The sequence below is a fragment of the Leptodactylus fuscus genome, chromosome 2 (assembly GCF_031893055.1).
Source record: "Leptodactylus fuscus isolate aLepFus1 chromosome 2, aLepFus1.hap2, whole genome shotgun sequence".
NCBI classification, from domain to species: Eukaryota; Metazoa; Chordata; class Amphibia; order Anura; family Leptodactylidae; genus Leptodactylus; species Leptodactylus fuscus.
Genome location: NC_134266.1, coordinates 27,238,170 through 27,260,202, shown reverse-complemented (window position 1 = coordinate 27,260,202; position 22,033 = coordinate 27,238,170). Strand labels below are relative to the sequence as shown.

At 44.1% G+C, this 22,033-nt stretch overlaps 1 protein-coding gene across 1 annotated transcript; it reads right to left on the bottom strand.

The window, feature by feature from the left end:
- Positions 1 to 395: 395 nt before the first annotated feature.
- Positions 396 to 4,117, bottom strand: LOC142194027 (DNA damage-regulated autophagy modulator protein 1-like). The gene is made up of 7 exons (XM_075263055.1): positions 3,999 to 4,117; positions 3,574 to 3,641; positions 3,304 to 3,446; positions 2,835 to 3,006; positions 1,872 to 1,927; positions 624 to 710; positions 396 to 473 (listed from the first exon to the last, which is right to left on the bottom strand). Exons 1-7 carry the CDS (start codon positions 4,115 to 4,117, stop codon positions 396 to 398), a joined length of 723 nt encoding a protein of 240 aa, XP_075119156.1.
- Between the last annotated feature and the right edge of the window lie 17,916 nt (positions 4,118 to 22,033).

Genomic DNA, 22,033 nt, shown 5'->3' with positions numbered 1-22,033 from the left:
TGCTATGGAGGACCTATCAAATCCCTGCTATAGAGGACCTATCAGATCCCTGCTAAAGAGGACCTATCAGATCCCTGCGATAGAGGACCTATCAGATCCCTGCTATAGAGGACCTATCAGATCTCTGCGATAGAGGACCTATCAGATCCCTGCTATAGAGGACCTATCAGATCCCTGCTATAGAGGACCTATCAGCTGTCCGGTGTGGTGTAGTACAGAGGGCCTTCCAGCTCTCCAGTATTGTGCAGTTGTCCAATGTGTGTCCTCCTGAAGTATATATCCCCCCAGTATAGACCTACATACAGGTCAATGGTTGTGATAAATAGACTCACCAGCTCGATGTCTTTTGCAGGAATACATTGCAGTGATTTCCTTTATCTTACCCCGGAGTCTTATTAGGGGTTTTCAGGGTCCTGGGCTGGTTCTCTCAGGCTGATGGAGACACCTTCTCGGGACAACCTTAAAGATAAATGCTGAGAGGAAAAAAAGAAAATATTTCACATCAGAAACGCTCTTATGAATATAGATCTAATTTATACGTGAAGTGGGCATTTCTGTTTTAGGGAGAAATTGTCATCTTCTACATATGTGGAGCACATGAGACACGTCACACATCTACTCACCTGGAAATCTGTATAATTGGTCAGTTGTTGAATTACGAGGCAGAACATCTGAACCCACTCGACCACCATGCCTGCATCAGAGATGACCTACAGAAGAGAAGGAGAGAATAGCAGATATTAGTGCCCGGATTTACTCACCATTGTCTGCTGTGGATTGAGATAGAAGGAAATCTTATCCACCAAGAGATTCCATTTTACTGTTAAGGGGATCCTATCATTGGGAAACCCTATTTTCACAGGCTATTCTTCTCCTGCCTTTATTTTTCTGCTCTACGCTGTCGTTTTGGAGACTTTTCTTATTTCTTCTTTATTCAAACGAGTCTTCAGAAAGCACTGAGGGCGTCCCCTGTTCCTTAAGGCACACGCTCTTCCGAAGATCCAGCGTCGCTTCTCCGCAGCATTAGCACCTGCCGATTCTGTGTTCAGGATTCAAATTCCGCACATGCTCAGTCAGCTCTGCCATTTCACATTGGACAGAGGCAACTGAGCATGTGCAGGATTTGAATCGGCGGGTGCTGATGATGCGGAGAGGCATCAGCACAAGAAGAGAGAGGCGGCGCTGGATATTCGGAGGAGCGTGTGCCTTGAGCAGAGGGGACACCCCAGCACTTTCTGAGCACAGGAGGAACGCCATCTGTGCTTTCTGAAGACTCATTTGTATAAAGAAAAAATAAGAAAATTATCCAAAACGGCGGCGCGGAGCAGAAAAATAAAGGTAGGAGAAGAATAGTCTTTCTAATCAGTGGCAATTCAGACCCAAGAGTATAATAATCAGAGAACCAGGGGAAGAAAAACATAAAAAAGACTCTGTTACTCACCTATCTCCCGGCTCCTACACTGTCAGCCTCCGAAGTAGTCCATCTTCAATGACGTCAGACGTCACATGACCCAGGACACAGGCCGGGGTCATGAGACGTCAGATGACTAGGCCGAAGCCTGCCCGGATCGTGGAGAGGTAAGTAACAGTGCTTTTTATGTTTCTTACCTCTCCCAGGCCGTCAATCATTATACTCGGGGGTCCGAAAAGACCCCCGAGTATAATGATAGCAACGGTAGCGGCTGTAACCAGGCCCCTAATGTCCCGGGCCCTGTGGCAGCTGCCTCTGCTGCTACGGCAGTAGTTACACCACCGTTTCTAAAGGTTATTCCGATGTGCGGTTAGTGAAAATAGGGTTTCCCAATGATAGAATCCCCTTAAACATGATGTATATGGATAATACAAGATGGTGGAAAGTGAAATAAACTCACCTGCTTATGGTTGTCAGGGATTAGATGGAGGTAAAAACTGGACATGACTCCACTGACTGGAAGGACAAGTTAAGGAAAAGTAACAGAATTCTAATATTATAGTATTTCCTATATTCACTGCCTAAATTGGGAAAAAAATTTAGGGGGAACTCTGGAATAATTATATACAAAAACCGGGGACGTCACCAAGTAGGCCTGAAGCCTTCTGGAGCCAGAAGAAGTAAGTAACAGTGATTTTATGTTCCCTCACCTCTCCTAGCCCTACGATCCTTATACTATTGAGGGCTGAAAAGACCCCGGGTACAATGATAGTGGTATTTGTGTGGTTCCTTATACTGTTCCGGTATAAACTGGGCGTTCGGGACCAATTTACGCACTGCCTATATTGTTATATCAGATCTATGCTACAATAGAATCACAAGGGAGGACTTTACAGTTGGGGAATAAGCTTCAAATACCAGCCAGAATCCCCTCCCCCATTGTTTACAAAGCAGGAAGGAATGGCGGACACAGCGCCACACCTCCCATGAGGCGACCTGAAGCGACCGCTTCAGGCGGCACTTTGCCAGGGCCTCGGGGAGGGCGGCATTTTTGCTGACCTAAGCCAGTCCAGGACAAGCTGTGAACCCATGGTTCCCCCCTGGGCGGACACCTCTTATTTTTTAAGGTCACTGATAAAAGAAACGCTTTGCTTGATGTTTTGCGGATTCTGCAGCTGATCCAGACACAAGAACCCACAGAACAAAACTACTGCTGTTTAGCCCCTTTGTTTCTGAGGCTAAACTCTGAGCAAAGCTGTGGCAGAAATCCGAAGCTCTGCCACCGGTTATACAGCGCTGGAATTTGGGGAGGAATCTAAGGCAGAAGACCACCTCAAGTTCCTCTCCAAATTCTGTCATGTGAATAAGGCCATAATCTCCTCCCCTCAGTATCACTTACTACCAGTTATATATAAAAGGATACAGAATAGCATTAGTACAGATGTCACCGAGGTCAGAGCCAGTCTAATATGGCACATTCGCCGACTGCTGAAGGACCTCTTATACAGGAGAATCGCTTGACATAAGTTGAAAATGTCAGCACATCCAAAACCGAGTCCTGAGCCAATATCGTGAGCTGTAAGGTTGACATTCACCTAGAATGGAAATACAGATATATGTTATCAATGAGGCTGACAAGGGTTAATTATGATTTGTATTTATAGACACCAGGGGGCGCCACTGTAACTGTGATTTCTATGGGAGAGACTAAAAAAATCCAAAAACTACAGATATATAACACAGTATAAACTATACTAAATATAAATAAATATATATATATATATATATATATATATATATATATATATATATGTACTGACTGTCAGACAATGTTCACTTTCTATATTACATGACATATGATTGAATATTTCCAATAAAACAAGATAACTAACCGGAAATACAGCATTCAGGGCGGACCCAATACAGGATATCCATCCTATGGCGAGTAGTATTCGCTGGCCTATGAGATGTCGCTTCTCCGATGGTTCAGTCCGAATTATCATGAACTTGTATTGGAGGAGAACGATGCCAGCTCCTGTAATAGACAATACATGTTATCAGTCAGAGATTTCTATAGGTCACTTCTATAGACACCTGTACAATCTCCAGTCATGGCCGCCGGTCAGTGCTGATGTTTTCACCCTATTAGAAGCTCCACTTACCCAGAATGGAAGACACCATGAAGACCACCGTGTAGATCACGGACTCTGGCAGCCGAGCTGCTGTCGCACTGTGAAAGAGAGTAAAATATTGGGTGTTAGTAGGACACAAGCGGTGGAATTGTCACATCTCATCCCTATCTATAACTCTCCCCTCCCCCATACTATCCACTGACTATCCTTTAACTCAATCACTGCCACTTTTTTTTAGCAGATGTGATGGCTGCAGGTTATGAATAACCTCCGACCCTTTACCTGCCCCTACATATACTCTACACCCAATGATAGATTCCCTTTCTCAGATATAGAGGTGCAGTACATGAAAAAGGGAGTCAAATAAAATGATTATTTCTGACATTTACAATAATAGATACAAATATTAATCTGATAATAACAAGAATCAGGAATCTCGCCCCATCCCCTCTTACCTGATGTACGGATGTGTTTCATGCCCTAATATTACCGTTACGGCAAACAGGGTACTGAGACCCAATAGCATCCATATGGACCACAGGATAGGCAGGAACGCCAAACCCCGGATTTCCATGACGCAAAGTAGGTAGATTCGCTAAATAAATCGCTGCTTTATAGCACACTATCTCTTTCTCTGTAGCTACAGATAAGAAGACTGTGGGAATGGCAGGCAGAGGATTTTATAGGCTCAGAACTCGATGAGGTCACAAGAATTTTGTGATGTCATAGGTTCTCTTGCCATTGTTCCATCATTCCACATGCAGCCTGAAGCTGATTGGTGCTCAGTATTGTAGATCTTGTCACATCTATCCTAATATGCATATTGTATAAGAGAATCTCCTGCACATTGTAGTGTAATAGCTGCTATATCTATATTCATTTACAGGATTGTATAATACCCTGAGCCCCGCTGACCCTAAAAGACAGAAAAACCCACAACTCCTTGTATGTGGATATCGTCATATTTCTCTATAATCTCTAATCCAACATGTGGTTATTGGGCAAAGGAAACTGATTAATAAAAAGCTGTGAAACCGCCCCTGACACGCTGCGTATAGAGCTGTCTATAGAAGAACATATAGTGACTACGAGGCTCAGCCCAGAATAATCCCACAATAAGACACAAGAATAAACCACAGAAATCCCTCATCTGTATTATGTGTATTCCAGGGAGCGCAGATGGTGAATACATGTACAGGGAGCCGCGCGGTCACCTCTATGGGGGCAGATTCTATAGATGGTGATAAATCCATAATCCATTACCATTTATCACAAAGGTTTTATTGATGTTCAATATTGGAATCTGATCTTTTGATGGTGTTCAATTGGCTCGACCAACCAACCGGCCACGTAGTCACTTCCCAGTTGTTCCCTTCCAAAAATACTGCTCTCAGACTACTGTTTCTTTTAAGGAATTGTACTAATATAAGAATAGCATGTACCTTCTGTGAAAAACAGCACCACTGTCCATCATGTATATTTTGTTTGTCCAGTCTGCACCATTACTATTACCTGCAAGATACCCTAAGGGCCCCTGCACACGGAGTATACGCTGGCTGATTTTGAACGTGTAAACATTCCGAATCAGCAGCGTTTAAAACATGTTCCATTGCTTTCTATGGGACCCGGCATACCCGTGCTCCCCATAGAAATGAATGGGAAAAAGCAGCCCATTAATTTCTATGGGGAGCGCACGTATGCTACCTCCCATAGAAAGCAATGGGATCTGTTTTAAACGCCGCTGATTCGGAACGTTTACATGTTCAAAATCAGTCAGCGTATCCTCCGTGTGAAGGGGCCCTAAGAGAAAAAAGATAATATTGTAAAATATTTTCTGTGCTAAGTTTTTAGCAGGACTCCTTCTCTTTGACCTTCCATAACCATAGCTTTTTTTTTTACTTATTACAAGGTAAGAGTGTTGCCGTAGTTAGACAATGCCTCCTTCTCCCTCCTGTACTGACCTCTGACATTCAAGCACATTGTAGCTAGCGGGAAAAACTACTGTCAGCGAAGCTAAAAGGCAAAAGAATATGATTTTAAATTGATGGTGTTGTGTTATAGGCACTGGTGTAACCAGAAACGGTGGGGACCCGTGGCGAACTTTTGACAACCGACCCCTCCTATGCATTCCTGCGCGCTCTATTATACCCCATAGTGGCCTCTGCACACAGTATTATCCCCCACAGTGGCCTCTGCACACAGTATTATCCCCCATAGTGGCCTCTGCACACAGTATTATCCCCCATAGTGGCCCCTGCACACAGTATTATTCCCCATAGTGGCCCCTGCACACAGTATTATCCCCCATAGTGGCCCCTGCACACAGTATTATCCCCCATAGTGGCCCCTGCACACAGTATTATTCCTCATAGTGGCCCCTGCACACAGTATTATCCCCCATAGTGGCCCCTGCACACAGTATTATCCCCCACAGTGGCCTCTGTACACAGTATTATCCCCCATAGTGGCCCTGCACACAGTATTATTCCCCATAGTGGCCCCTGCACACAGTATTATCCCCCATAGTGGCCCCTGCACACAGTATTATCCCCCTTAGTGGCCCCTGCACACAGTATTGTACCCCATAGTGGCCCCAGCACACAGTATTATGCCCCATAGTGGCCCCTGCACACAGTATTATCCCCCATAGTGGCCCCTGCACACAGTATTATGCCCCATAGTGGCCCCAGCACACAGTATTATGCCCCATAGTGGCCCCTGTACACAGTATTATCCCCCATAGTGGCCCCTGCACACAGTATTATGCCCCATAGTGGTCCCTGCACACAGTATTATCCCCAATAGTGGCTCCTGCATACAGTATTATGCCCCATAGTGGCCCCTGCACACAGTAATATCCCCCATAGTGGCCCCTGCACACAGTATTATCCCCAATAGTGGCTCCTGCACACAGTATTATGCCCCATAGTGGCCCCAGCACACAGTATTATGCCCCATAGTGGCCCCTGCACACAGTATTATCCCCCATAGTGGCCCCTGCACACAGTATTATGCCCCATAGTGGTCCCTGCACACAGTATTATCCCCAATAGTGGCTCCTGCATACAGTATTATGCCCCATAGTGGCCCCTGCACACAGTATTATCCCCCATAGTGGCCCCTGCACACAGTATTATCCCCAATAGTGGCTCCTACACACAGTATTATCCCCCATAGTGGCCCCTGCACTCAGTATTGTACCCCATAGTGGTCCCTGCACACAGTATTATCCCCAATAGTGGCTCCTGCACACAGTATTATGCCCCATAGTGGCCCCTGCACACAGTATTATCCCCAATAGTGGCCCCTGCACACAGTATTGTACCCCATAGTGGTCCCTGAACACAGTATTATCCCCCATAGTGGCCCCTGCACACAGTATTATCCCCCATAGTGGTCCCAGAACACAGTATTATGCCCCATAGTGGCTCCTGCACACAGTATTATGCTCCATAGTGGCCCCTGCACACAGTATTATCCCCAATAGTGGCCCCTGCACACAGTATTGTACCCCATAGTGGCCCCTGCACACAGTATTATCCCCTATAGTGGCCCCTGCACACAGTATTATCCCCCTTAGTGGCCCCTGCACACAGTATTATCCCTCGTAGTGGCCCCTGCACACAGTATTATACCCCATAGTGGCCCCTGCACACAGTATTATGCCCCATAGTGGCCCCTGCACACAGTATTATCCCCAATAGTGGCTCCTACACACAGTATTATCCCTAATAGTGGCTCCTGCACACAGTATTATGCCCCATAGTGGCCCCTGCACACAGTATTATCCCCCATAGTGGCCCCAGCACACAGTATTATACCCCATAGTGGCCCCTGCACACAGTATTATCCCCCATAGTGGCCCCTGCACACAGTATTATGCCCCATAGTGGTCCCTGCACACAGTATTATCCCTAATAGTGGCTCCTGCACACAGTATTATCCCTAATAGTGGCTCCTGCACACAGTATTATCCCTAATAGTGGCTCCTGCACACAGTATTATGCCCCATAGTGGCCCCTGCACACAGTATTATCCCCCATAGTGGCCCCTGCACACAGTATTATCCCCAATAGTGGCTCCTGCACACAGTATTATCCCCCATAGTGGCCCCTGCACACAGTATTATCCCCCATAGTGGCCCCTGCACACAGTATTGTACCCCATAGTGGTCCCTGCACACAGTATTATCCCCAATAGTGGCTCCTGCACACAGTATTATGCCCCATAGTGGCCCCTGCACACAGTATTATCCCCAATAGTGGCCCCTGCACACAGTATTGTACCCCATAGTGGCCCCTGAACACAGTATTATCCCCCATAGTGGCCCCTGCACACAGTATTATGCCCCATAGTGGTCCCTGCACACAGTATTATCCCTAATAGTGGCTCCTGCACACAGTATTATCCCTAATAGTGGCTCCTGCACACAGTATTATCCCTAATAGTGGCTCCTGCACACAGTATTATGCCCCATAGTGGCCCCTGCACACAGTATTATCCCCCATAGTGGCCCCTGCACACAGTATTGTACCCCATAGTGGCCCCTGCACACAGTATTATCCCCCATAGTGGCCCCTGCACACAGTATTATGCCCCATAGTGGTCCCTGCACACAGTATTATCCCTAATAGTGGCTCCTGCACACAGTATTATCCCTAATAGTGGCTCCTGCACACAGTATTATCCCTAATAGTGGCTCCTGCACACAGTATTATGCCCCATAGTGGCCCCTGCACACAGTATTATCCCCCATAGTGGCCCCTGCACACAGTATTATCCCCAATAGTGGCTCCTGCACACAGTATTATCCCCCATAGTGGCCCCTGCACACAGTATTATCCCCCATAGTGGCCCCTGCACACAGTATTGTACCCCATAGTGGTCCCTGCACACAGTATTATCCCCAATAGTGGCTCCTGCACACAGTATTATGCCCCATAGTGGCCCCTGCACACAGTATTATCCCCAATAGTGGCCCCTGCACACAGTATTGTACCCCATAGTGGCCCCTGAACACAGTATTATCCCCCATAGTGGCCCCTGCACACAGTATTATGCCCCATAGTGGTCCCTGCACACAGTATTATCCCCAATAGTGGCCCCTGCACACAGTATTATGTCCCACTCTTGACTCCCATAAACAATTATTATACTCTGGGGTCTTTTCAGACTCCAGAGTATAATAATCAGAGACCCAGTGAAATAAAAACCTAAAAAACTGTTTCTTACCTGTCCCCCGGCTCCTACACTGTCAGCCTCCGCTGCTGTCCGTCTTCAATGACGTCGGACGTCACATGACCTGGGAAGCAGGCCGGGTTCATGTGACGTCAGACAACTAAGAAGGAGGCCTGGCAGGGTCATGGAGAGGTAAGTAACAGTGTTTTTTATGTTTCTTACCTCTCCCGGTCTGCCAATCATTATACTCGGGGGTCCGAAGAGACCCCCGAGTATAATGATAGCTGCGGTAGCGGCTGTCACTGGGCCCCTAATGTCCCGGGCCCTGTAGCAGCTTCCTCTGCTGCTATGGCGGTAGTTACACCACTGGTTATAGGAAGACTAAACCTAAAGTGAAAAATTACTATTCAGGATAAAGTAAACTGATATCCAAGTTTTTCTGAAGGTTTTTAGAATTTTTCTCTTACTGACTCTAATGTCGGAGACCTATACATGTAAACTGTCCCAATCATGTGATAATCCCAGGAATGGGGTTGTGGAAAGGATGATGCTTACTTAATCCCTGCCCCAAAGTGGACGTTTTGGGGGTGTTTAGTGATGATTCTAGGGGCAGAGCTTAATGTGCAGATATGTATGGCCGGGTTTACTCCTGCACCCGGTCTCCAGTTTAGCCAATCCGGCGGGTCTCCGTCTTCTGCCCCGAGGAACTGGACAGGAGACGGAAACCCAGCAGACTGTTTTCAAACCCATTCACTTGAATGGGTTTGCAAAATGACCGCCCATGTGCATCTTGTGCCTGTCCACGGTTTTTTAACTGGACACAAAGTCCTGCATGTCTGACTTTATGTCCGGTTAGAAAAATAATGACTTCGCTGCGGACAAGCAAAAGACGCACACGGGTGGTCACTTTGCAAACCAATTCAAGTGAATGGGTTTGAAAACTGACTGCTGGTTTCCGTCTCTTGTCCAGTTTCTCGGGGCAGAAGATGGAAACCTGCCAGATTGGCTAAAGTGGAGACTGGGCGCAGGTATGAACCGACTGCCGACATAAAGCAGAGATCTGGGACATGAGATTTATGATATAATTTTGGCAGCCTGACTATCTGTATGCAATGTACATCATTTCAAACTTTATAAAATGCATATTTTTCAAAATTTCCACCAAATTTCCTATTTTTTCATAATTAAACACAAAACATATCAACCAAAATTTACCACTAACATGTAAGTACAATGTGTTACGAAAAAACGATCTCAAAATCACTTTGGTAAGTTAAAGCATTCCAAAGTTATTGCCACATAAAGTGACACACGTCAATTTTAAAAAATCGAGCTTGGTCAGGAAGTCAAAAAGTGCCATCGGCGGGAAGGGATTAAGTTCAAAGACCTTTTTTATGTAGAAAGTGATAAGTACCTGGCCTTATAGAGTGAAGTTAGATTGAAAGTGAAGCCTTGAGAGCTTTTGGGGATCTGAGAAGAAGGCAAACCATGCGTCTTGTTTTTATCGGCATGTTTCTTGCTGATCTGTATTTTGGAGGGGCCGATCAGATGCTCTCACTGGATCTCTCTCTAAGGGGGTCTCACCAAGAATATAGAACTTTTTGATAGACTCATCCAGCTCGTTCTGCCAAGTATTGAAGAATTTCTGAACTTTGACAAACAGCTTGGGGGTCTTGGTAAGTGACACATACTCTTCGCCTTGGGTAACGTGGGCAATGTCCAGGTTAAATTTCTGAATTTTCTGTCACGGTATAAAATAACACATATACGTAAAGTCAATACTGAAGAACAAGTGTATGTGTAAGTCCTCCAGTCTACCAGGAGAACTTTACAGAAAATTGCTATTGGAGACCATTGGCATCAGAAAAAAAAAATCAAAGTTCTGATATAACTTTATGGAGTAGCAATGGATGGGTAAATAAACAAAATAAAATTAAGACAAAAAAAAATAAATTAAAAAAGGAACATCACTACCACATCCACCTCACAGGTTCTAATCCCACCCTCAGCGACAAAAAAATATTTGCCACTTACATGAAAATTACTGTAAAAAAAAAAATTAGTAACAGATGTTTCCCCTCCCTTTTTATTTGACATTTTCTCAGATATTTAAAAAAAAATGCAAAAGGAAAAAAACATAGAAACAAATCCCAATGTATCACCAAAAATACACAGAAATTATTTGAATAACTAGAAAGAAAATTTTTTTTTAGAGTTCTTAAAAATGCATGAACAAAAACAGAACCATAGACAATCAATGGCAGAAAAATCCTGCCAACAGGGAGAATGGGTTGGTCCTAACGTGGTTAAGCCAATTGCATTAAAAAGTGGTCTTCTGGTTGCAACACTCAGGAGGGCCAGGGCTGGTATCACAAGTAATATCCGAGGTGGCCGGCTTTCCAGGGGGGTCCCTTGGTCCCGAAAATGCACAAAATCTCCTTTTTGATGTCCCCGATTACCCGCCCCCACGTGATATCTGACAATGACAACAGACAACCAGGCTTCGGGGGTAATCGTTGCTTTTCTTTTTACTAGCAGGACAAAGTAATACAAATGTACATATGGGGGACTTCTTCACATACAATACAGCGATCTTTGTAGGTAGTGTCCAATTAGCAGAGGATGGGGCAGAATGCTTTGGATAGTAGTTGCTTGGCAGTTAACTTGTATATACTTGTAAAGATGGCCTGTATCCAGGGGGTTAGTCCTCAACAAAACTGGGTACACGTATATAGAAGAGGAGATACAATTCGGCAGCGGGAGACCCTCAATTTCTGCCAGACTAGCTATGGGTTTCTTAACTATAGATTTGTCCCAAAGACTTACTTGGATAGAGATATACGTGTGAGGTCCCAAATGTACGGATAAAACAAGTCCATCAACTTCAGCGCTTGTAAGATTAGAGCTTCAGAGGAAAACACTCTCTGAGAAGGGCCTTGAGGACAGAGGAGAAGGCATCTCTGCTTGGTGTACCCTGATAGTGGGAAGCCATTATCCGTGCTCCATGTGCTCTGTCTGCTAGCTGTCTCATGTCTTAGACTTGTAGCCCCACACAAAAGAAGTCAGCCAAAAACGTCCCCAACCCCCTCTAGAGAGGGTGGTCACTCAACACTCCCTCCAGGCCAGTCAAGGGAGCCTGATTGGTCCTGGAGGTCAGCTAATCATAATGGACACTCCCTTTACAGTAACAACTCAAATTACAATGGCAAAGTATAGGCAGGTGTAGTTCACAAAAACATCCACAAGATGGCGCATTAATAGACCCCGTGTGTGCTGGCTCTGGAAGAATAGAAATATATAGAAGGAATGAAGAGGGAGGAAAATATTTACCTTATATGCAAATGTCCATATCATCTCGGTCTGCAAGGACTATAAAAGGGAATTGGACTAGCAGTACCGGCATTACACTAGAGAGGTGGGCTTCTCAGAGAAGACGGCATGGAAAATATAGTTTGTGGGGCAACACGGTGGCTCGGTGGTTAGCACGGCAGCCTTGCAGCGCTGTAGTCCTGGGTTGGAATCCTGCCAGGAACATCTACAAGGAGTTTGTATGTTCTCCCCGTGTTTGTGTGGATTTCCTCTCATTCTAAAGGTGCATTCACACTGAGTTTTTTGGCGTGTAATTTGGCGCGTCATTTTACGCGCGGTTTTTTTTACGCGCGTGTTTATTGAACGCATCGCGCTACATAGGCGTTTTCTGGCACGTCTTCAACTCGCGCTTACGGAAGCGTAAAAACACCTACAACTCATTAAAAACAAGAGCCAGCCCACTGGGCAGGGCCAGAAAGGACAACCCATTATTTAATCACCATACACCTGTCATGATGGACACGAGAGAGTTTGAGCTCTGATGAGAAGGCCATTACCTTTACCTTTACAGAAGACTGAAAAATGTCGCAGAGTGCAAGGAGAACAGCTATTGTTAAAAAGGCCAATTTGCACTTTCTAGAATGTTTTTCAAGACAGTCTTTCAGGCTGGCCTTCTATTTAGTAGGCAGCATGTATAGCACTGTACTGAGTTTGCAGGGTGTAGGAATGCAGCCTCCTTGTTGGGCTAGGTGACATCATGTTGATTTTCACATGAGTCTATTTTGAGTGGTTCTGAATGTATACTGTACAGTGCTGTAGGTGCTGCCTTGCAGAAGTATCTTCCTGACAGACTAGCTGTGCGGAGCAATGCTCTGAAATCTGCGCACTGTTGGCTTTGCAGAAGTATATTGAGCAGCCTGTGGGCCAAACCATGAAAACTTCTCCCTTATAAAGAGGACCTTTCATCATATCCAGCCACATGCAGTGTTATATACTGCTGGAAAGCTGACAGTGCACTGAATTCAGCGCACTGTCAGCTTTCCAGCACTATATAAAACACTGCATGTGGCCGGATATGATGAAAGGTCCTCTTTAAAGATGCCTATGGTGAAAGGCAGGAAAATCTGCAGTATATTGCAAGCTAATGTATTGAAAAGAAGAAAACACAAAACAATGTATAAACTTTTTAACCAAAAAAAATATATATTTATTACAATATTTACAACGTAGAATCCCCCCCCCCCAAAAAAAAAAAAAAAAAAAAAAAAAGGAGAAAAGAGCATGGGGAAGGAAATTAAGAAGACGGATAATCATCCGGACTCAAAAGTGAACAGTGTATTGGGCTGGGAAGCGGAGAGTCCGCAACATGGGGAGCAGGAGATGGCACAAATGTGGGCCCGGGACTGGGAAGTAGGGGCTGTGTTGGGGTGGAGGATAAGTTTGGGGATTGTTGTTGGGCTGGAGGACAAGTGGCTGGGCCACGGCAACACAGCTGCCGGAACTGGGATATGAGATATACTGGAAGTCTGCCGCCACAGCATGGACATACGCCTTGAAATCTTGCTGTCTCTCATGTGGCAACTGATGGCAGATAGCTGCCACATCATTCCCAAAGTAACTGGCGTGGTCCTGGCTGTTCACCCTCCGGATAAAGGACACAGCTTCCCGCTCAACATCCAACTGTCTGTCCTCTATCCGGGAGGTCCTTCCAGTCTGCTCGTGGTTGGAAGGTGTGCAGCGTTGAGGGGCACGACGTCCATGCCTCCTCCTCTGGGTGAGTGACACCGGCTCCTGGGCTGACTCTTCTTCCGTGAGAAGTTGGCCAGCCGGAGAAGAAGCAGGTGACATTGGCTCGGAACCCACTCGGAAGGAGGTGTCGTCATCACTGGTTTCTTGTCGTCCCCTCACCGATTCATACGAGCAATCGGCAGGCGGGCTTTGTGGGTGGCTGGCCTCTATAGTCTGCAGTTCCTTTGGTGGTGCAGGGGAGTCTGACAGTGTCTGTGTGACATTGCCTGAAGATCTGGATGGTGAACAAAAAAAAAAGAAAAAAACATTACTTAAAAGGCCGTCGATTTTAACCATTAAACACAAAAAGAGATTATTAAAAAAAACACTTATGACTTTTCTCCCATGCCGCTGAGCAGGAACTGCAGATCCTCATAGAAGGTAATTTTCTGCCGCTTGGCAGGAGAGGCCCCACTCCGCTCCGCCTTCCAGATCTCCCGTATGAAGCGGTCCCGCACACTCTTCCACCGTGTGCGAACATCGTTTTCTGTGAAAAAAATATAGAAAAAAAACAGCCAAAATAAAAAATGCTTTTTCACATAAGCCAGTGTTAAACATACACAATTGCAACAAAACAAAAAAAGCTGAATGCAAAAATATATTCATCAATTCGTATTTTATCACTGCGCCCAAAGCTGGACCACTGTGGCTCAAATAACTCCTCGCAGATGCTGATCCATGTGGCCTCTCGAGCATGGCGATCAGCATACAACGGATCGGCTTTAGCCCAAAGATTGGGTTTCAAATGAACCTGCATAGTTGGGAAGGGAAACATAACAGAGAAATTAATATACCAAAACGACACACCAGAAGGAGGCGCTACTATATCTATATGTTTGCATTTTTAACACATTTTCCTAAGAAACAGTGGCGTTGAAGTCCCAAACTCAACACATGAGTGTTTTTTTGTTGGGGTGTAAATGTTTGCCCTCCCTGTGAAAAGGCTAGTCCAGCTTTCTAAAACACATATGGCCCACATGTCAGAAGACTGGATATAAAACAACAACAACTGTATGGTGGGCCATAATTTGGCTACACTTTGGACATGACATACTAAAGTGCATATTTTCATGCTATTTATTTCCAGCAACATAATATGGTTCCTGCCATCTGGACCAGACACTTACTAATTCGATGAGGCGTGTCACGTTAATGTCCATTCGATGATAAGTGGACTTTTTGGGGGTTGTAGCTTTGGCCCCACGTGCAGACATGCTGTTTCTAAAGATTGAAAAAATAAAAACATGTTTTCACACAAAAACATAGTAATGTCATTGCCCACAAATTGTGTGAAAATCACCCCAAAAAAAAAAAAAAACATAGACAAAGAGTGAGAACATCACCAAACACATTATTGTGTGTGTTGTGATGCAAAACCCATACAGTATTAAAGGGGCTCTATCACTAGGAAAAGTCATTTTTAACTAATCACACCTTTGCATAGCCTTTAGAAAGTCTATTTCACACCTACCTATAGTATGTAGATTGCCTCACTGGTTTCTGAATAAGTCCGTTTATATTCATATGCTAATTAGACTAGTGCACGATAGATGGTGCACTCCTCTCTCTGCTGTTTTCTATGGAAGACTGCTGCTGATGACGATGATGACTCGGCTTCCTGTTTGCTTCACACACACAGAAGATAATGGGAGAGATGAGGCTGCTGGGAACTTCCTGATCTGGCTGGAGGCTCATTAGCATATGAATAAAAACGGACTTATTCAGAGACCACTGAGGCAATCTACATACTAAAGGTAGGTGTGGAATAGACTTTCTAAAGCCTATGCAAGCATGTGTTTAGATAAAAATGACTTTTCCCAGTGATAGAGCCCCTTTAAGGCCAATACAGGCTGCTCCCTTAACACAGCCATAATACACACTTTTCAGTCAAAAGGCCAGTGTTAACTGTGCAAAAAGTTCACTTTACAAAAAGTGCACCCGTCAAACAAATAGTACGTAAACACAACTTACATTTATGATGTTTTGAATGTGTTTAGAAATTTTCGGATAGTTTGCAGCTTGAATGGCCGTCCGTGTGTCTTTGGAGACCAAAATTGTGAGCTATGTATTCTGCTGTATTTAAAAACAAATGGAAAAAAAAACGTTAACGCGACCGTATACGCGCTGTCAAAACGGTCCGTTTCACCATAGATCTACGTCGTATTTGTTTAACGCGCGTAGAATAAACACGCGCGTTCCAAAACACACGCGAAAAAAAGACACGTGTAGAAATGACGTGCGTAAACAACGCGCGTCATTCCACACAGACGTAAAACACCATTGAAGTCAATGGCAGCCACAAAAAAACGCACGTAAAATGACGCGCCAAATTACACGCCAAAAAACTCTGTGTGAATTCTCCCTTAGTCATCTTCTATTATCATCTATTGTAGGACAGAATGGTCTTGTGATCCTCATATTTGATTTTCCTTCCATTGTTTGCTAATGTCTTTATAGAATGTAATAGAAATGGAATAGGATGGCACCGACACGAATCATAAGGTCCACATGGGCTGTCACACTTGAATGTCCCTATGATCACAAACTCACCTAATGTTCTCTCTCCACTTGTATCCACCTCTCGTGCCATCTCAAGGGCTTCACTTGTGGCAAATCCTGTACCTAATTGGTCTCAGCGATCACAGGACTCCCAGCAAGGAGGCGCCAGCACAAGACTGGCACGGACACTGGCGGTGGACAACAGAGACAGGTGAGTATGCTTTTTTCTTTGTTTTTTATTTTACACCTCCCCCCTGGCACATGAGTTGCTCCAATTCCTGGACAACCACGTTAAAGGATTTATCCATGTTTCGAATATTGATGGTCTGTCCTTAGGATAGGCCATCAATATTACATCTGTGATGATACAACAGCCAGGACCTCTGCAGATCAGCTCTTCCAGGACAGCGTGGCTACAGGTAATGGTAACATTTCTAGGAGCCGCACTCTTCACTTGCCATACAAGGTGTAGCAGCAGGTTTAGGTAGTGCACATGGTATAGTGGGTGAGCAGAATGTCTCCGGACATGTTATTACATTTAGCCGTTGTGTCTCAGTACCGCTGATCTGCAGGGTCCTGGCGGTGGGCCCCTAGAAACAATTCCACTGGTGGGCCCTAGACACCCCAGTCCAACCCTGGGTGATTCCAAATCCAGGCCTCCATTGGTTAATAAATTTGATTTCCATTGATGATTTTTGTGTGATTTTGTTGTCATCGCAGTTAACTTTGTACAGAACAAAGTCTTCAATGAGAATATTTCATTCATTCAGATCTAGGATGTGTTATTTGAGGGTTCCCTTTATTTTTTTGAGCAGTGTATGTTACATCATATAATGCAGCCGCTTCCATTACTATGGTATATACTATGTGATGGGATATTTCTCAGTGGGGTCCTATATATAACAGTATAATAGTGTACCCACTGACAGCTGCAGAGTCTTTCCTTATTACCTACATGGCTCTGGATTATTCTGGAGCTGGTATAGTTTAATATTATTGCTTATACAGTATTTAGGGTGAGACATTTACGTTATTTTTGTTTTAGAGAACCTTTAATTCCATGGTACTATATATTGGCCAGTCAGATAATAGAGGGGGTGTACATCTCGCCCAGACTACTCAGGTGGGCGAGATGAGAAAAGTCCAGGAATGATTTTTGGATTTTTGTTCTCTGCACTCAACTTTTGTCTGCTGAGCATTTTGTTAAAGGGGCTCTATCAGCAAAATTATCTTGTATGAGCCCCACATATGTGTGAATAGCCTTTAAAAAGGCTATTCAGGCACCATAAATCTTATTTTACCCCCTCCCCCCCCCCCCCCGTTTTAAAATAAAACTTTAAAAACATATATGCAAATCATGCCTTAGCGGCGTGCACACTGGGCAGTGATCCACGGTCCGACGTCATCTTCTGGCACGCCTACCTCTTCTTTCTTCTTCTTTCGGCGACGCTCTCCGGTCCTGGCTCTTCCCCGGCTTCATCGTCCACTTCTTCCGGTGATTCAAATCCGATTGGATCAAATTTGGCGCATGTGCACTGCCATTGAGAAAAATGGTGCCAGAGCGTGCGCAATAGCTCCGGAGGGAGTGCTCTGCGCATGCGCCGGATTTGAACCAATCAGATTTGAACCGCAGGAAGAAGAAAACAATGAAGCCGAGGAAGAGCCAGGACTGGAGGGCGTCACTGAAAGAAGAAGAAAGAAGATGTAGGCGTGCCAGAAGATGATGTGGGACCATGGAGGACCGCCCAGCGTGCACAATAGGTATGATTTACATATATGTTTTCATAGTTTTACTTTAAAATGGGGGGGTTAAAATAAGATTAGCAGTGCCTGAATAGTCTTTTTAGAGGCTATTCACGGATATGTAGGGCTCATACAGCAAAATTTTGCTGTTAGAGCCCCTTTAAATGCTCAGTATCTGGCTGGAGTTTTAGGAATGGCAGGTAGGTTGTCAGTGGGACCTGTCATTCCACCCCCCTCTAGTCCACACATTGTGGAGGTTTCTGCAGTGTGTCAGCTGCTTTGAGTTCTCCTCATCAGGGAGGCTTAAAATGTTGCTCCAGCAGCAGTTCTTGGTCAGAGCTTGGCTGGAGAGCCAGCAGGAAGGTCACACCATTGGAGCTTTGCTGTATCATTCAAATTGTTATTGATTCTGTTATTCTACGTGAGGTAACCTATTATATGTTCAGTCAGAGCCCAGCCGGGCAGGGATTTATTTTTGTATTGGTTTCTTTTGTTGCTGCACTGTTTTGGAGTGAAAGTAAAACTCTACCATTATTTTGGACTAATAATCTGGATTTGTGTGTCTATGCCACCCCACCTAGCAACCACAGACCCTGACATATATTATATATATATATATATACTATATATATGTATATATATATATATATATACATATATATATATATATATGTATATGTCTAAGTAGCTGAGTGATCTAGTGCAAGTGGAAGAGACGACCCTGCCCGCCTGGGCCTCCAATCTTTAGGCCAGTGATTTACTGTGTTACTGTCAGAGTCTGTACCTTATTATGTACCCCTAAAGGGCATGGTTGTTTGGGATTGGGAAGTGTACAAGTGCTTCCAAGCCATTATGTAACTGCAGGGGATTTCGGATACATTAACAAGCTGTTTTTGCCATTTCTTGACCGAACAGTGTTCTCCTGGCTTGTAAGTATATAGTACAGTATATACAGTACAGGAAACTTTGTGCTTTACCATTCTCTGACTTGTAGTCCGCAAGCCACCTTAGGCCTGTGGACTGTAGAGCAACGTCTACACTTTCCAAAGATGCCTTTCTTAATCTGCATTGCAGCTTTGTTTTCATGAAAATCAATATTTTATTCTTATGTCATTATCTAGAGCAGAGAGTGAAGCCCTGGCAAGAGAGGACACACCCATAAAGCGCTTCACAGCTAATTTGCATAAGAATGAAATACTAATTTGCATGAAAATGGAGCTGCAATGCATAAAAAGAAAGGCATTTGTGGAAAGTGTAGAATTTGCCCTACAAGGTGCTGTCATTAGTTTGATACCCATCTCCCTGCTGACTCCCTTTCACATAATGGGGGGCTTCAGTGTCTTAAGGGTAAAATTAACACAAAGGGTCAATTAATATGTGGAATAGGGGAACATTCTAGGGGAAAAGGAGGCACTGGGGGGGGGGGGGAGGTTGCCTTTCCTTGTGTCACCAAAAAGGGAAGGGGTCTGTTTTAAAGTGGGTCTGGTCATCCTGAAAAATGTCGCAGCACCCACAATAGCCCCTGGCCCTATCTGGAACCCCCGGCCCTGGCAAGCTGTGATATTCTGCAATTCCTATACAAGTGAATTGGATTTATTGATACAGCGATCCGCAGCAAGTTATGTTGTTTTTGTAGCTCACATTCATTTCTGATGGACGGTACAACATGACGCCATGACCAACTGAGGTCGAAATAAATACCCCATTAGAGGATGGAATTGCCCCTTCACATATTGTTATCATAATAGTAATAAATCAGAGTGACAGGTATAATACATCAGCCATTGTGTTAAATATATAAACATTTTATTAAAGGGAATGTATCACCAAAAAAATAACATTCTAAATGTATTAATATATATAATATTATATGTGGCCATTCTGAATTATTGCGGTTTTCACACCAAGACTATTTTAAAGTGAATCTGTCACCAGGAAAGAGATTACAGAAATCACAATGTATTGTAGGGGACATTATACTGATCATCACCATTGTACCATTAGATGTGCAATAGATGCTCCATTTCCTTCAGCCTCATTTGCACTCTTTGGAAATAGGAAAATGAGGCTTAAGTGCAATGGGGGTGTGCCACATCCTCCAAATGCTCCAGGTGGGGGGGGGGGGGACACAGGTACTAAAGATAGGCAAAACAGGAGGCTAAAGTAGGATGGAAGACACAAGGGAGCCCAGGAGAGGTGAGTATCTCCTCCATCACCGCTTATCATACCCTGGGTTAGGAAGAAACCCCATAGTATAATAATGATTTTCACATGGTGAACCCCCAAAAATGAATGCTTTGGACAAATCTAAAATTTTTGGAAAATCTGTAACAAATCCTGCTAGTTACGATCCAGTTTGTTCACGTGTACCAGGAACATGTATAAGTATTCAACAAGAATCGTCTTAGCTTAGGACAGAAAGAGGATGTCAGTCTAGGACTGGGACAACAGTTTATACCTGGAGACGGAGCCCTTGGAGGCACTGACAGACTCCAGTGCACTTGAGCCTTATTTGCATATTCATAATATGATTTTTCAAGGTAACGGTGCATTTATAGGGACATAATGTCCCCTGCAATGGACTGTAACTGACACTTTGATATTGAGTTTCCTGCTGATAGATTCCATTCAAACTTTACTGTGTAGACTATGACACAGTCCGCAGAGCCATTATTATTATTATTATTGTTTATTTATATAGCACCATTAATTCCATGGTGCTTTACATTTGGGGCCATCTCCTGATCACTGGAGGGTGCAGCAAAGAAAAACAGGTCTGCTCGACTGCTGGAGGTCCAGATAAGACATGGAAATAACACAATACACTTCATAAATAGGTCTCTGTTTGTGTCAGACTGTGGGTCCTTGAGCCCATTAATAAAATAATTCTGAAGGCTGAATTTCCAGCAACCCCCTAAGGAAATACATCAGCGTACCCTTCACATTTTGGTGTCTTCTGCTGGACCATAATTGTATCAAAGCCATGGCCCAACGGAGCATCCTCTGACTCACTAGGCTGACCTGGTCTGTGTATGCGGCCCTGAGGAAGGGGTTTGTACCCCATCATTTTTTTGTGACTGTATTAGTCTATAGACAAGTTTATAACCATTATCTCCCATTCATTGCAGCTGCCATAAGTCATACACACCCTGCCACCAGGTTTGTGCGGACAAGGATGTGTCTATCTCCAATAAGGGAAGTTTTGAAAACCAAAAAGGAACAAAATAATAAAAAAAATTATATTAAACATGAGTTCTCTTCTACAGATCTACAGATAATTTATAAAACTATTGAGGGTATTTGTAACCCCAATATATTCTTTGAATTCCCAGTCAGAAACTGGCACTATATGGCAGTAGCAAGAAATGAGGGTATTTGTAACACCAATATATTCTTGGAATTCCCAGTCAGACAATGGCACTATATAGCAGTAGCAAGAAATGAGGGTATTTGTAACCCCAATATATTCTTTGAATTCCCAGTCAGAAACTGGCACTATATGGCAGTAGCAAGAAATGAGGGTATTTGTAAACCCAATATATTATTGGAATTCCCAGTCAGACAATGGCACTATATAGCAGTAGCAAGAAATGAGGGTATTTGTAACCCCAATATATTCTTGGAATTCCCAGTCAGACAATGGCACTATATAGCAGTAGCAAGAAATGAGGGTATTTGTAACCCCAATATATTCTTTGAATTCCCAGTCAGACAATGGCACTATATGGCAGTAGCAAGAAATGAGTGTATTTGTAAACCCAATATATTCCTGGAATTCCCAGTCAGACAATGGCACTATATGGCAGTAGCAAGAAATGAGGGTATTTGTAAACCCAATATATTCTTGGAATTCCCAGTCAGACAATGGCACTATATGGCAGTAGCAAGAAATGAGGGTATTTGTAAACCCAATATATTCTTGGAATTCCCAGTCAGACAATGGCACTATATGGCAGTAGCAAGAAATGAGGGT

Bases quoted from the DNA above. Each gene is read 5' to 3' on its own strand.
- LOC142194027 (XM_075263055.1), bottom strand. From the start codon at position 4,117: ATGGAAATCCGGGGTTTGGCGTTCCTGCCTATCCTGTGGTCCATATGG. The intron at 3,447-3,573 runs GTAAGTGGAGCT...TGTCTATTACAG, and splicing joins CATGGTGTCTTCCATTCTGG to GAGCTGGCATCGTTCTCCTC. The intron at 1,928-2,834 runs GTATCCTTTTAT...TTGTCCTTCCAG, and splicing joins ATCTGTACTAATGCTATTCT to TCAGTGGAGTCATGTCCAGT.